General features: G+C 53.4%; 1 protein-coding gene across 2 annotated transcripts in view; it reads left to right on the top strand.

Moving 5' to 3' along the window:
* The window catches only part of Kcnn3 (potassium calcium-activated channel subfamily N member 3), a 153,266-nt gene that overhangs the window by 118,281 nt on the left and 20,010 nt on the right, over window positions 1-14,975 (top strand). For both annotated transcript variants that reach the window (XM_026404893.2, XM_077803644.1), the window contains exon 4: window positions 8,145-8,286. In XM_026404893.2, coding sequence (XP_026260678.1) covers window positions 8,145-8,286 — 142 coding nt within the window. The remainder of the gene's footprint in view (window positions 1-8,144; window positions 8,287-14,975) is intronic.

The raw sequence follows: 14,975 nt of genomic DNA on the forward strand, positions 1-14,975 counted from the left end.
TGCCCCTTCCAACCAACCAACTAGACCCAAGACAAATGGCTAAGCCATCAGATGGCTCAGATCTCTTGGGTCTTTTACAAAAAAATTTCACTTTCAGAAGTGTTGAGGCCTCTTTGGGAAAGGAAGAAGAAAAGGCAGTCCGCTGGCTTCACTGGGGCGTATCTTCTGTCACCCTGCTGCTGTAACAGGTCACGGCGAGTGTCAAGAAGCTGAGTTCTCATTAATAGTGAAGACTGACTCCAAGCCCAAGGAATCTGGCAGCCACTTTGACAAAAGTGAACTGCTGGGAGAACAGCTGAGGTCACTTTTGCCTGCCTCGCTGAGTTAGGGCAGCAGGCCTCGCCCTCCCAGGGGACAGGGACAGGCCACGTTCATTCCACAAGCATCGACTCAGCATCTGGTACGTGTTAGGTCCCAAGAAGGTACCCAGGAAAGGGTCAGGAGGACTCGTCCGTCACTTTAGGGTTAGACGAGTGGTCCAACAGGATAGAATGGAGAACCCAGGAATGGCACCCCTTCCACGTGTTATCTATGACCATGGACGGTCCATTAAGTTGACCTGGGGTCATTGGATATCCATATTAAAAAAAAAATACATACCATACACAAAATCAATTCCAGGTGAATTAAAGACTTCAGTGAGAAAGTCAACCTTTTAAAACATTTAAAAGAAAGTTTCATACCCTCAGGTAAAGAAGAACTTCTTTAAAAATCATGAAAGGCAGTAATTATAGATGAAAAGAATGATAAATTCAACCACAGTAAAATTTTAAACTTGTATTCCTTGAAAATCCTATAAAGAAAATAAAAAAAACAGTGCCAACTAGAATAAGATATTTGTAACATAGAACCCAACAAAGTTCTTGTTATTTAGAATACATAAAACTTTAAGAATAAATAGAAATAAGACAAAACCAAACTAATAGAAAAATGACGAGAGTCATGAATGGCTTTCTGAAGCAAAGATGCATAACAAACATATGAAAGCACACTCGGACTTTTACAGTGAAAATGCAAAGTAAAAACATGGAGAGATGTCAACTTATCCACTTGGTAAGCAAAAAGTTAAAATCAGATGATGGCAAAGGTTCATAAGGACGTGGAGAAAGAGGGACCCCTTATCCACTGCTGAGGACAGTAATTGGTACGGACATCTTGCAAACAGTGTGACTTTTCCAAGTGAAGTTAAATGTGCACATGCCCGACGAGTCGCAAATCTACTCGTAGGTGTTTGTCTTAGAGAAACTCATCCCATGCATGAACTATGATTAGGCATGTTTGCAGCAGTACTGCCCAATATAGGAAAAACCTAGAGAGCAATCAAATATTCCTCAATAGAAGAGTGAATGAATAAGTCCTGGGATATTCATGTGATGAAATATAGTCCAGGCATGAAAATACACCATCGTCACATATGTCAACATGTATGTTGAGTGAAAAAAAATCCTGCAAGAGTTCACTGTAATGGTTATCTATCGCTGCAGAATGAATTACCCAAAGCTTAGCAGGTTAAAGCAACAACGTTTCCCATCTTGAGATTGTTATGGGTCAGGAGTTTTGGTTGAATGGCTCAAGGTCTCTTGTGAGATCGCAGTCACACTGCCGCCCAGGGCTGTGGACTAATGTCAGGCTTGACTTAGGATCACTTCCAAGGTCACTGTGGTCCCTGGCTATGTGGGCCTCTCCTCCAGCTGGCCCAGGGAGAGAATCCAAGAGAGACACAAGTAAGAGATGACCCGAGGCCGAAGCCACAATCCTATTGTAACCTTTGGAAGCCACAGTCCATAACTACTGCCATGTTCTATTTTTTTTTTTTTTAGAAACAAATTAACAGGTCCAGCCCACATTGAAAAGGAAGGGATCCCCAAAGTAGGAGAACGCCTCACAAAGGGAAGGGTACATTGGAAAATTCAGAAGCTGCCTACCACGTTCCTGTAGCGTGACTTCATTTTTGTGGAGTTCGGAAATAGAAAATGGAATCATGGATGATGTAGGCCATCAGAACCTGTGTGGAACATCAGGAAGAGAAGCAAACGGCAGCCGTGAGACCCAGGAGAGACCATCACGTGGGGGAGGTGGGGGACGGGGCTGGGGGGAACCTGCCGGCAGATGCCACAGGTTGGGGCCGCGAGCTGAGCCTGTGGGTGCTGCCTTTGGTTTTCTGCTCTGTGACTCGACGAGACGTCCCGTGGCTGGCGGTGTGTCTCTATCCTCGAGGCTGTACCTGAGTAGACTTCGCGGTTAGTCATTTTGTCCTATTTACTGTCTTCCCATTGCTCCTTCTCCAGGGACATCTGGTTTACCTCCTTTTGCTAATTGATCTCAGTGTTTCCCTCCACGTCTCTAAATGCCAGGCTTGTGCTGCCGCCTCTGAGGCACTGGTTTGGGGCGTCACCAGGCGCTTCCCTGGTGGAAGGTGGCGTCAGCCCCCCTCCTCCCCTCCCCCGCTCCCCCTCCTCCTTTCATCATTACATCCTAATTTTGGTTAAATCAGTAATCAGTGTTTACATCACTCAGTCAACACTAATTGACTCTATTCATCATTGAGCCTTGTAGTAAAATATGACAACTTTTCCTTTTCTGCACAACTTTTCATGTTTTCTGGAGTTGTTAATTATCATGTTTGTTCATCTGCTGAGTTTTCTATGTATTTATCACTAATTTGAATCCACGCTCTGGCAATTATTTAAATCTCTTCTCAGGAAGTTCGGGGAGATGGGGCTGTTCGTTTGGTCTCCTGGGAACCACAGCCTTCCCACCGGCTCCGTCTCTGGCTGCCCTTCATACCTGGAGCCTGGCTGTCCCCGAGGCTCCTCTGCCGCTGGACGTCCTCCCATGTCCTCTTCCCCCTTGCTTCACTCCTTGGACTATTCACACAGGACTGGAGCCGTACTCTGCTGTGGCTTCCTGAGGAAGGATGTTGGGGAGGCAAACCTTCCAGAACATTCTACACCAGAAAATGTTCTCATTCTACCCTCCCACTTAACTAATGCTTTAGATGGCTCAGAATTCTGGTCTTCCTGGTTTGGAATTCTGATTTGGAAAACATTTTCTGAATTTTGAAGGCTTTATTCCATGTCGTAATGAAGAAGTCCAGAGTCATTCTAATTTCTCATTCCAGGTATCAGACCTGTCTCCCTCCCCCCTCCCCCCTTCCCCTCCCCCTCCCTCTCCCCTCCCCTCCCCCCTCTGGAAGTCTGACAGGATCTTTTGGCCTTTGATTTAGCAACTCAGTTTGCTCATTCTGGGGAATTGGGGGAAATGATTCCTTTAATTATTATTTCTCTCCTTCTCTTTCTCCTCCACCTCCTTCCTTTTCCTTTAAACCCTTCTTTCTGGAACTACTATCACTTGAGTGGGTAGATGGAGTCTGTGATTTTCTCACACCTGGTTCTCATTTTCTTTCTCCCTTCCCCTTTTCTCTGCCTTTGGGGAGACTCGTTCCATTTATCTTTCCGTCCTGCTAAGGAGACTGTTCTTTGTAGAGCATTCCATTCTTGTCTCATGGGTCCAGTGTCTTATTTTATCTCTCGTGGTAATTATAGAATTTTTTTTCCCCTTAAGAGTTCCTTTCTGTGAGTGATCTGCATCCCATCTAGAGTCCTTTCTCTCTGTTTGTGTTAATTGACTGCTTTGGTCTGTGTCTTTAATGTTAAGAGATTTCCTCCAATGTCTGGGAATTCCTGGTGGCTTGCTTATTTTTTCAAGGAGGGGACTCCCAGCCCCACTGATCCCTCAAATCTACAAGGGATTTGAGGTCACAGAAGTAGAAGTGTTTGTTTAATCCACCATCTTTGCTCAACCACACAGTCTCTGGTGTCTATTTTATTTTGTAATGTTAGAAAGTGGAAAAAAAAATGGTCCATGCCCCGAAAGATAAATGAATAACTACAGCCATTGCTCTTGAGCTCAAAGAAAAACTACATCTTTTCCTCCTCAGCCCTTTAAAGAAGTGGAACTATTCCCCCTCCTCCCCCCCAAAAAAAAATTCTCTATTGCAAAAAATAGCACGAGATTAGTACGTGAATTTGTGACATGTGTAAACCACTCTAAAATTGTGAATAGGTTTAGAAACATTCTCTCCCTCCTCTCTACTCCCACAGTCCTGAATCACCAGCCCGGCTTTCTGGCTCATCACTTCCTGCTTGGTGAGTGGCCTGCACGCCTTATCTCCACAATGACGCTCCAAGCCAGGGGCCAGCAGGGGGCATGTCCACTTCACCTCACCTCTGCTCAGCCCCTGCCAGAGGAGGGATCGCTGGAGTGTGACAGTGAATGGACGGAGGACCGGCTCAAGAGCTGTTTCTCCTCTCCCCAGCACACCCGGTTAGCACTAAGGGGATTTTATATGGTGGAGAAAAAAAAAGCCCCTAAGAACCTAAAGGAAATTTACAAAAAAAAAAAAAAAAAAAAAAAGCACCAAATCATAGGTCCATTTTAAAGAGAGAGATATTATCTGTTGCTTTATATTTAATCCCACTTGGATATCTAATCTCTTTGCCTCTGACTCCACTCCTGTGTGACGAGGATGATCCTCATCCCAAAGGCACCTAAGCAGACAGGGAACACTAATTTAAGCTGCAAGATTTACAAAGAAGGGGCTGTGGAGATGCACGCAGGTGGCCAGTCGATGCACAGGAGACAGGCCAGGAATCCACCCTGCTCCCCTGACTGCGTCAGGTCCTCTAGTGCTTCCCCGTGGGCACCTACAAGGAGTCCCCCATCTGACCTCTTTAGTCTCTGACACCGCCAGAAGAATCGTTCTCAGATACCAAATGGCCCATGCCCCTTCTTCATCAATAACCTTGTGACATTTCTTTTGTCCCTGAATCAAATCCCTCTGCCGTCTACACTTCAGGGCATCTCCATGGATGCTTTGCCGTTCCCCGATGGGGGTCCTCTCCCACTGCACTTGTTAATCCAGACCCCTGCCTTTTCCTGGGGATTGTTTCTCAGACTGACCACTGCCCCTCCTAACCGTGAGCCCCTCCTCTGGGCCAAGCTCCGTGCTACTGTGGCTCATGGGTTACTTTACTTCATCTTCCCATCAGCAGATAAGGAAAGTGAGTCACAGGGACATGAAGGCGCTGCCCCACAGCCACTGAGCTCCAACAGCAATGCACGCCAACCACGCCCAAGACTGTGGACGCTCCTCCCTACTAACCCACCTGGGCCTCCGCATCCTCAGACCTGACCCCAGGCTTGTTCTTCCAGAAAATATTCTTCTGATGATCAGGGGGCCCTGGCTGTGGTTCTTATAGGCTGCTGGCTTGTAGCCTGGGCTGCCGCCAAGTCTTCTCCCCACTGTGTCCTGGCTCCCCACCCCACGCCACCACCACCCGAGTCTTACTGCATGACAGATTCGAAAGCCTGATTTTCCAGCACAGCCTGAAAGCCAGGCCTGCCACCCTTCCTCCCAGCATGCGGGATTAGGGGGCTGCATGGCCCGAGAGCCTGGCAGGGTAGGCCATCAGGGCGGGGCAGGCAGCTGACTGTCAGAACTGGGATGGGGCTGACCCACAGGGGCAGGCTCAATCCTGGGGTCAGGGTTGGGCACCCCGAGCCTGTGCTTCTCGAGGATAGCTAGAGGAGCAGGCGGGGGCCAGCCTGGGGAAATGAGACCCACTGAAAGCCGTCAGTCAGGGGTCCTAAGGCAGCAGCAGCGAATCTGGGGAGCAAATGAGGCCAAGAGGAGGCGGTAAGGCCATCTGCCCAGCGGTGCTTTGGGGAGGGGACGGCTGGTCCTCAGCTCTCCTCAGCCGTAGCAGGCCCCCCCCCCTCCTTGTGCAGACAGAGACGAAAAGGCTAATGCCACCCCCTGTTGAGGACTCAATTGGGGCTGCAGCTCATTGGTGATGCAGGGCCGGGCCCAGGTGGTGGGGGGCTGCCGTCTCCCTCCTGAGCTTTGCACACCTCTTCCATTTGGCTACCCTGCCTCCTCGTTCCAGCTTCTCAAACGTCCTGCTGGCCACCTGCAGGCTCTCCTTCCCGGCAAGCCATGTCATCTTGCCATTCCTCTGCCGAGGAACCGAGAATTGCTTCCAAGGCCTCTAGGACCACATGCAAACTCTGCTCCTAGAATCCCAGGCCTTCCAATACCCGAGCACTAGTCCCGGAAGCCCTCTACTGCCTGTTCCTGGATCCCAGGTGTTTTCCTCTCACTAAAACTTCTTCCTCGGTCCCCAGGACACATGCCCGGTACACCCTTGCCTCTCTGATGCTGAGTGGCAGAGTGAAAGGACCTGGGCTCTGTCTCCGTGACTTCCTGTGTGCCCTTGGACAAGGCACTCAGCATCTCTGTGCTTCAGGTTGCTTACCTATAAAATAAAGGATGTGAGGATCAGAGGGGTTGTGTTCAAAGTGTCAAGCACATAGTAGGTGCTCAATAAATGGTGTGTTGTGCTCTTGATGTTCCCCAGTGGAGGCCATCCTCCACCTCCTTTCTGACTGGTAGCGCCCCTGCCTCCTTCCGGGCCCATTTCCACATAAACTTGAACCCACAGCGGTCAGGAGAGGAGCCCTTGGTAACCACAGGGCCAGACCCTGTGGGGCTCAGCAAACGCTGAGGACAATAGCTCCTGCTGCCGCCGTCAGACCCGTCCCAAGTGCTTCACGGGCGTGAATTCCTGTTGGACTCGGGGTAACTTCATGCTGTGGATGAGGGTTCCTAAAGAGCTTTCTGCTCTGTCCAGCAGGTGGGCCTGGTCTCCCTGTCTCAACTCCCCTATCCAGAGGCCTCCAAGTGGTTGACCGAGACACTTTACTGAGGAGTGGTAGCCCTCCGGGATAAGATGCAGCCCACTGTGTGCCAGCCAGGCTGACCCTGTCGGAGGGCATTAGGGACAAGGACCCCCCTGCTCTGCCGCCCTTTCTGTTGGGTCCAGGGCTTCGCCGGGTCTTCTCTCTGCCGGAGCACCCTTCCCCTGGCCTGCTTAGAGGTCAAGCTTTGTCCTCTGCAGTGTGATAAGACGAGACCGCTGACCAGGTCACCTGCGCACAGTGGACATTTATTCCTCACGGTTCTAGAGGCTGGAAAGTACGAGATCAAGGCAGCAGAGGGCTCAGTTGTGTGGAGAGGGCGGCTTCTGCTTCCAAGTGGCACCTGGAGGCTGTGTCCCCAGGGGGACCAAGGCAGTGTCATCCCGAGGCAGAAGGCAGCAGCCAGGGAAGAGGACCACGGCACAAAACCCCTTTCCCACGGGCCTTCACCCCAGTCGGGAGAGGAGGAGCCCTGACGGCCTCATGGTCTCTTAAAGACCCTCCCCCTCCCCCCTGGCCTGGGGGAGATGATGGCGACACCTGAATTTTTGAGGGAGGACACGTGCAGACCACGGCGGGCACCTTCTCTGATTCACCCTCCTGTGTTGGGGTCAAGTTCATGGACTTCTCCCCTTTGTCCCCAAGCTGCCTCCTGCACCCCCTTACTGTGCCCTTCTGTAAACGCCCACACCCTCTCCCAGGCTGAGCGCCCCCCCCCCCCGGGGGGATGGAGGAAAACAGGGGGGGGGGTGTCCAGGCGAGGAAACAGCGGCCCAGTGTGCTCTTCCCGGGGCCGGGCAGCCCCGAGACCCCGACGAGCTCCGCTAGGCAGCCTGTGCCTCTGTGGCCCCCAGCCCCTCCCAGAGGCAGCTGGAAGAACCCTGGTCCCACGGCCCCCCTCCAGACACACGGAGATGCCGGCCCTGGAACCCGCCGGCTTTCTTAGGGGACACCACTAACTGTGATTTTTTCCGTGGTTTTTTTCTTTTTTTTTTTGACAGTTTGCCTTTTCAAGAGCTGGCGATGGCAGAGTAATCGCATCCACATACATCTCACTGTCGGCCTGGAGGGGAGAATTTAGATTTTATTTCTGCCTGATTTCACCCAAAGCTAGCCTCCCAACGCTCAGGAGATGCCGACGACGTGGGACACATGATGACAGGACACTTTGCCTCTGGGTCCTGGCTTGTGCAGCTGGGGTGGGAGGGGACCAGAGGAGGGGGTAGCTGCAGGCAGGCCCCGGGGGGTCACAGCAGCAGCTCCGTGTCACCCTCACCGCTGTGTCCTCCTCAGCAAAAGACCTCGTTTCCTCCCCGTCTAGGCCCCCTCGGTCTCTGTTGGGGCCGTGGCGGTCCCCCCACTAACCCCTGTCTTCCCTTCGGCAGGTACCATGACCAGCAGGACGTGACTAGTAACTTTCTGGGTGCCATGTGGCTCATCTCCATCACATTCCTTTCCATTGGCTACGGGGACATGGTGCCCCACACTTACTGTGGGAAAGGCGTCTGCCTCCTCACCGGCATCATGGTGAGTACCCACTGCCCGGGACCCCGCCCTCACAATGGGCCACAGAGCTGACCCCTTTACTAGAACACAGAGGGGCCTTCCCACCTGGGGTGTGCGGGGGCCGCCGCCAGCTGACAGGCGTGGCCCCTGTGCAGAAAAAGGCCGAGGTGCCCTCTGGACAGTGTCTCCGCTGTCCCCTTCCTTTGCTCAGGTAGGAATGAGGTCCTGGTTTCTGACCTCAGAACGGGCTGGGGGAAGCTGGTCACTGTTTGGACCCTCTCACTCGCCTCCAGTAAGCCTCAGAGCTCCAGTGAGCTGTCCTCCTTCCTGTCCCCCAGGTGCCATAGGCTTTGGCACCACTGTGAACCAGTTTGAGCTGGAATTCACAAAAGCAGGGGTTGGGGAGAATGCACTGAACCAGCCTGAAGGGCCCTGTGTCCTAGACGGTGTTGGCCACCAGCCTGGGCCCTGGTGTGGCCCTGGGGCCCTGGGCCAGCTCTTGACCTACAGAGGTGCTAGACTCTGAGTGCCAAGTCCTTTCTAGCCCTGGCACCTGGCAAGACGCACCCCTCCCTGGGTGCCCAAGGCGTGCTTCTCCTGGCCAATTTGCCTGGCCAGCTTTACCCCAACCCATGCCCTGGGAGACACGTGGGTCAGGCCCATCACAGGGCCACGGCAGCATGGTCGGGGGTGGGGGGAGTGAGAAGAGGGGTCTGGATTGGCACTGTGGTCCCTGGCTGTGGACCCTGGTCCGGGGGCTCATCTGCTGAACCCAGCACCCCCAGGGCGAGGTGGGGATGGAGGGCCTGCCCTGTCCTTCTTGCTGAGGCCCAAACACAACGACTTATGAGAAAGTGCTTGGTGAATGAGGAGCAGCCACTCACTGGGTCCGTGTCGGTGTCATCCTCGGTGTCCCCTCCCTCGAGAGCTCTGCCTGTGCTTTGGGTGTCAGACAGGCGGCCCCAGCCTTTGCCCTCCACCCTAGAGGTCAGTGGTGAGGCCCTCTCTTCAGGAGGGAAAACCAGGGCTGGAAGAGGAAGGTGCCCCGCTAAGCCAGGGAGGCCCTGGGGTGGCGGCGGGGACAGGAAGATGGGCTGGACATTTAGGACTCAAGGCAGGGGCTCCGGCTCTCTGCAGGGCACCTGGCTGTGTGCCCCTCCTGCTGCCGTGAGCGTCCTCCCTTAGAGAGCCTCCGGTCTCACTCCTACCCCTGCTGCTCCCAAGGGACAGGACAGTGGCTCTTCTGGGAGCTCGGTGACTCCTTTCTGCAGTAGGAAGGGAGAACCCGGCTCTTCCTGCAGGGTCCCCGTGGACTCCGCACCTGTACCAGGGCCTGTCCCTGTTCAGCCTGGTGGCCTCGTGGGGCTGAGCGTGATGGACGAGGCAGAGGAGGCCCTGGCCAGGGGCACAGCTTTCTCCTCTTTCCTGACTCTAATCCAGGGCAGGCCCTCATTAGCAGGCAGAAACCATCAATGACGGCGGCTTAGCCCCGGGGCCGGGGTAAATCCTGGGTAAGTGGAAGGCTTTAGAACAAACACCTCCACGTCGGGCGCAGCGCCAAGGGTCACCAGGAAACCAGGGAAGCTTCTTCCTTCCAGAAAGGAATGAAATGCCACCTGAAGGCCAAAGCTCTCCTGAGCCCTGCTCCTGGGGCGTGGGCTTTGTGCCTCAGACCCGCTCTCTGGAAGGGCCGCTCAGAGCCAGGCTGCTCATAGCTGGACGGAGCTGCGGGGAGCCTCTATTATTTTTAAATACCAGCCATTCTCACTCTCGGCATGGAACTGACCCAGGCCATGTCCCTGGCTCCTGTCTTCTGTTCTGACAAAGAGCCGAGGACGACTCGGGACCCTTTGGCCTAAGTCTGCCTCTCCTTGGCAAGTGGTCCACAGTGGACTGCTCTGTCTTCCAGAACCTTCTATCTCTGCCTGGGTCCATTGCATTCCTTGGAAGGAAATGTCTGTTCCTTGGGGATTGAGGTGGGGTCAAAGTGGAAAGAACTAACAGGTGGAGGAACCCCCACCTACCTCCCAAATTAAAAACACGGGCCTTTCGTCCTCTCTTTCTTGACAAAGCCCGCTGCATGGATGAGTCCCGAATGCAGACCGAGGGAGGCCTTCCCTGCTCATCCTCAGGGTTTTCCTGTTTCGTTTTGGTTTTGCAGGGGCCTTGAACCCAGGGGTGCCCTGCCCCGGAGCTCTACCTCCAGCCCTTTTATTTTTTGAGTCAGGGTTTCACTCTGATGCTAAGGTCGGCCTCAAACCCGCGATCTGCCTGCCTCAACCTCCCCAGGAGCTGCTCCGTGAGCATGTGTCACTGGACCCAGCTCCTTGTCAAATGCTTTTACCCAGATTAAAATCAGGGGCTCCCTGGGGGCTTTTTCCCATCCAACGCGACTTTCCCGCTGAGTCACTCCTCGGAGGGGTTGGCCTTGCCGAGGACCCCTTCCCCCAACAGGATGTGTATCTCTGGTTTCTTATCGCCAGGGCCTTGACTAGAGGTAGGGTTTCCTGTTTGGTTGCCATGGAGACCACAGAGGCCAAGGCACGGCCTGCTCGGGAAGGAAACTGGAGGATTTGTGTGTGCAGGCTGTAAATGGTCTTAATCATTGTTTTCTCTTGGCAAACCCCGTCGCGGTGTAATTATCAGCCATTAGGCAGGGTGTATAATTGTCTGGACAACTTGACATGGCTGGCACAGACCTGATGCGCTCTCGACTGTTCACCCACAAAGGAGGCTACGTTGAGGTCCAGCGCCTTTCTGTATAGAATCTCCAGGACGAGGGACAGTGCCGGAGAGGGCAGTCGGTCAGTGTTCAGTGCCAGTAGAGGAAAGGACAACCACCTTGGGTCTTTCGGTTCTGCAGGCCTCTTGGGAGACCGTAGGACCCCCAGATCTGCTGGGTGGTTACTTTGTTTCAGTAGAGCCACTTCCTAGAGCCGGACGCCCTCCGTGGACCCTTCCTGATTAAGAACAAATAGACGGACGCTCCCAGGGTGCCCTTGGGGATGCTGAGCTTCCCCCGAGGGCTCAGGAGAGCTGTCTCTGAGCTCCACAGGAGAGCGTGATGAAATGGAAGGTAGCACCCACTGAGTCACTTGGGGAGGAGAACCAAAAGGGCTCAGGGAGACATCTGCTTAATGTCAGCTTTGGATGCGCCTCTGCCGAAACACCTTGGTTTCAAGCCGGTGGATGTTATTTTAGTTGTTACGCGGAATCTGTTGCAGCAACAGAATCCAACTGTAAATCCTCCCGGCTTCCCTCCTCCGTTTGTCACTTTCATTTATGTTTTATTTTATTTTGTGCTTCTTTTCGTTGAGAACGCTGCATACTTCTCCCTTGGGATGCTTGTTCTTCCAGCTTTTAAGATTTTCCAGCTGGGAATGTCTCTTGGGAACAAGAAACAGGAGGAGGACTGGCAGAGAGGAGTCAGGCTCCAGATCTGGGTCCGAATCCATCAATGACCTCGGCCCGTCGTCCCTGCCAGACACCCTCTGTCCCCTCTCTCTCTCTCTGTGTCCCCTGCTCACCCATGTACTGTGGAAAGTTCTATCTGGGTAGTGGGCCCTCTCCACCCCCACCGTGGGAATTGCAGTCGGGCCCAACAGACTCAGGGAATCCAGTCGATGTCACCTGTGACCCAAGACTTGGCACATCTGAAGGCAGACGACTGGGTCATGGATTTGTCCCCCAGTCGGACCCCATGGAAGCCGGGCCAGCAACTTCTCACCTCCTGCCCCACCCCGTCCTCTCCGCACATGCCCACTCTGTTCATTCTGTGCACAGTAGGGCAGCAGGAGCTCTCACGTGCTACCACTCACCAGGCCCTGGGCTGTTCATCTCGTAAAGCCAAGCTGCCTCGCAGCCATGTCTCATTCCCAGGTGGCTGGCAGGGCCCTGTCAGATGGATAAGCTCATGGAAGTCAAAAGGTGGTAGGTGACCCTTAGACTGGGGGAGGAGTGGGTCCTGGGGCACTGTCTTTATTTCCTCTAAAAAGTCCGAACGGGCCCTTCAGTTCTGCTTCAAGTCTTGGCTCCTTGCTCCGTCCTTTCTCACGCCCACCAGCCCTGCCTCCCTCCATCTTCCGACCTTTGCTGTTAGAAGGCGGCAGGACTCATTTCCAGTCTTAGTCTCCATCTCTCCTTGCACCCTCCTCCCTTCCCTCGGCTCCTTCCCTTCCTTTCTCCTCTCTTCTCCTCCCTCTCTCCGTCTTCTGTCCCTCCACCGTCACCCAGAGAGGACCACTCACCTGGGTCCCGTGACTCTGCCCACCACTCACTTCCTGGAGACGGCTGGCCGCCGACTCCGTCTTTACAAGGTTGACTCTTGGTGGGAACGATCACGTTTGCCGTCATGCTCGGTGACCTCCTTCATTACATCCAAACACTGGTTCAGCTAAAAGAGAAATAAAATCACCAGCGTTCATGGCTATTGATTCTAGTTGAGATTAGGGATCAAGAAGGCATTATCCTACAGAGAAATGTCCTCGAGAAAGTCTTGGCATCTTTTAAGTTGAGATAAATCGGCCTCCAGGCAGAAATTCGTCTTTCTCGTTTGGGACAGATGATTCTTTAGGTAAGACCCTTTGGCTTCTCAGGAGCCCCTGGTATTCAACCACATAGTCCAAATACAAGGGGACCACAGAGCGCTCCCAGAGACCCTGGGAATTAGAGATGGTGGATGCTTGTTTGATGACCTTCCCGAGGTGGCAGGGTAAGTAGGGATACTCTTCTTTGGGTCTTGTACCCAAGCTTTCAGGGATGATTGAAGTGAAATTTAGTGTGGACTCAGGGAGACGAAGGAGAACAGAGCCTGGGGAGAGCCCTCTCCGGCGGATGTTCCATTTTTAACACGAGGATATATCCCTCCTTTGGGGCTTTTGGCCCCAAGTGCTTTTGGAACTCCACATAAAGGCAAGACATGACACCGGGTCTGGTTGAGGGGAGAGGGAACACACATCCTCCCCGTAGGACATCTTCTTTTAAGCTATTTTTTGCTTTTGGAGGCCTGGCTAAACTGATGACAGCTCCAGACCAGGCTGCCCAACTGTCCCTAGCCTCTGAAAATTGGGCACAGTCTCCTGCGAGTCACAGATGCCAAGGAAACTCAGCCGTCCCTGAACAAAGGAGGAAAGGAAAGTTCACACAGACTCAGAGCTTTTCACTTTGCTGTGCTCCAAAGTGGGCTACCCAGGGCACCAAGAAACACTCGATTGTCTTAATGGAAACCATTGCAGGAGAGCAGTCACCAACTCCAGCCACACTGACCCGCCACGGGAGCCAGCCTCTGTCAGCCATAGGAATGGAGGGAAAGAGAGAGCCGGGAGAGAGCAGGAGCTGACCTGCCCACGGGCAGCCCTCCCAACTCTGTGCAGTGCCTTTGAACAACCTTCGTGTTAGCCAGGCCTCATGGTGCACACCAGCAATCCCAGTGACTCAGGAGGCTGAGGCAAGAAGATCCCAAGTTCAAGGCTAGCCTGGGCAATTTAGTGAGACCCTGTCTCAAAAAGAATGTCAACTACCACCACAACAAAACCCCCCCAAACCAGGTAGTTCCGTGATCGAGCACCCCTGGGTTCAACCCCCAGTACCCCCACCCCCACCAAAAAAATTCTTGTTCATGTCTCATATATTTCATTAGATGAGACCTGATGAACCAAAATGTCACTGATGGATTTCTTTAATCCAGGGACCTCAATCTGCTAAACTGGGCTCTCGGTGTTTTACTGTGGGAACTGGGATTACTATTTGGCATCTAGGGGATCACATTCTGGCTTTGATAAACTCATCATCTCTTTACATAAGTGATCAGGGCAATGCCAATATGCAGGAGAAGGCGGTGTCTCTGAGGACAGTGCTGTCTGGCCAAGGACAGGGCCGACGTCCACTGCCAGCCAGAGGACGGGGTGACGATCTTCTCCCCCACCCCCACTGCTGGCAGGCCAACGCAGAAGCACAGGGAAGAGCATTTAAAATCCCAACCAGAGCCTGCTGGAATGTGCCATTTCTTTCTCCTGTTCATTTTTTCCCCGGTCAAGTGAACACCCGGAGGGTCGGGAGTGAGGAAGCGAGCCCTGCCATTCTGTGGCTCAGCGGAACCCCGCTCCTCCACCCGTGCTCCTCCATGATCTCGTCCAACCTGAGCAGACGAGGACCCTTATCCTGGAAACTCCTAAGGGTCTCCCGCAGGGTCACTTACACCCTGGTTGTAGGCAGACGTGTGGTCGTTTTTAAAACCTCGGCGTGATGGTGAATTCATGAGCCTCCTGGTGACAGCAAGAAAGAACCCGTGCCTGGTGCTGAGTCACTGCCTCCAGGTAGAGAGACTCAGCTGCAGAGCAGACGTGATCATTCAGTGCCCACCCGCGTTCCCTCTAGGAGACAGTCTGGGAAAGCTGTATGGCCTCTTCATTTGATTGTCTTCAGGAAAACCTTCAGCTCCGGTGCTGTGCCATAGGGTCTTCTCTCCTTCTGGGCCCACTGGGCACGCAGGAGGGCAAGAGCGCCAGTGTGTGCTGAACCCTCTGTCTCCCGATGCACTGCAGAACTAGCCAGAGACCTCTTGGCTATCCATTGGTCTAATTCCCCCAAAGCCTCAGCCCCATACAGCATTAAGGACTGGCTAGTTCTCTAAAACTCCTTCTCCCAAGGGCTGACAAACAAGGGGCACTGCAGACTCCTTCTTGGTGGGGACACGAAGGCTCCGCAGGTTT

Source organism: Urocitellus parryii, chromosome 11 (assembly GCF_045843805.1).
Source record: "Urocitellus parryii isolate mUroPar1 chromosome 11, mUroPar1.hap1, whole genome shotgun sequence".
Lineage (NCBI taxonomy): Eukaryota > Metazoa > Chordata > Mammalia > Rodentia > Sciuridae > Urocitellus > Urocitellus parryii.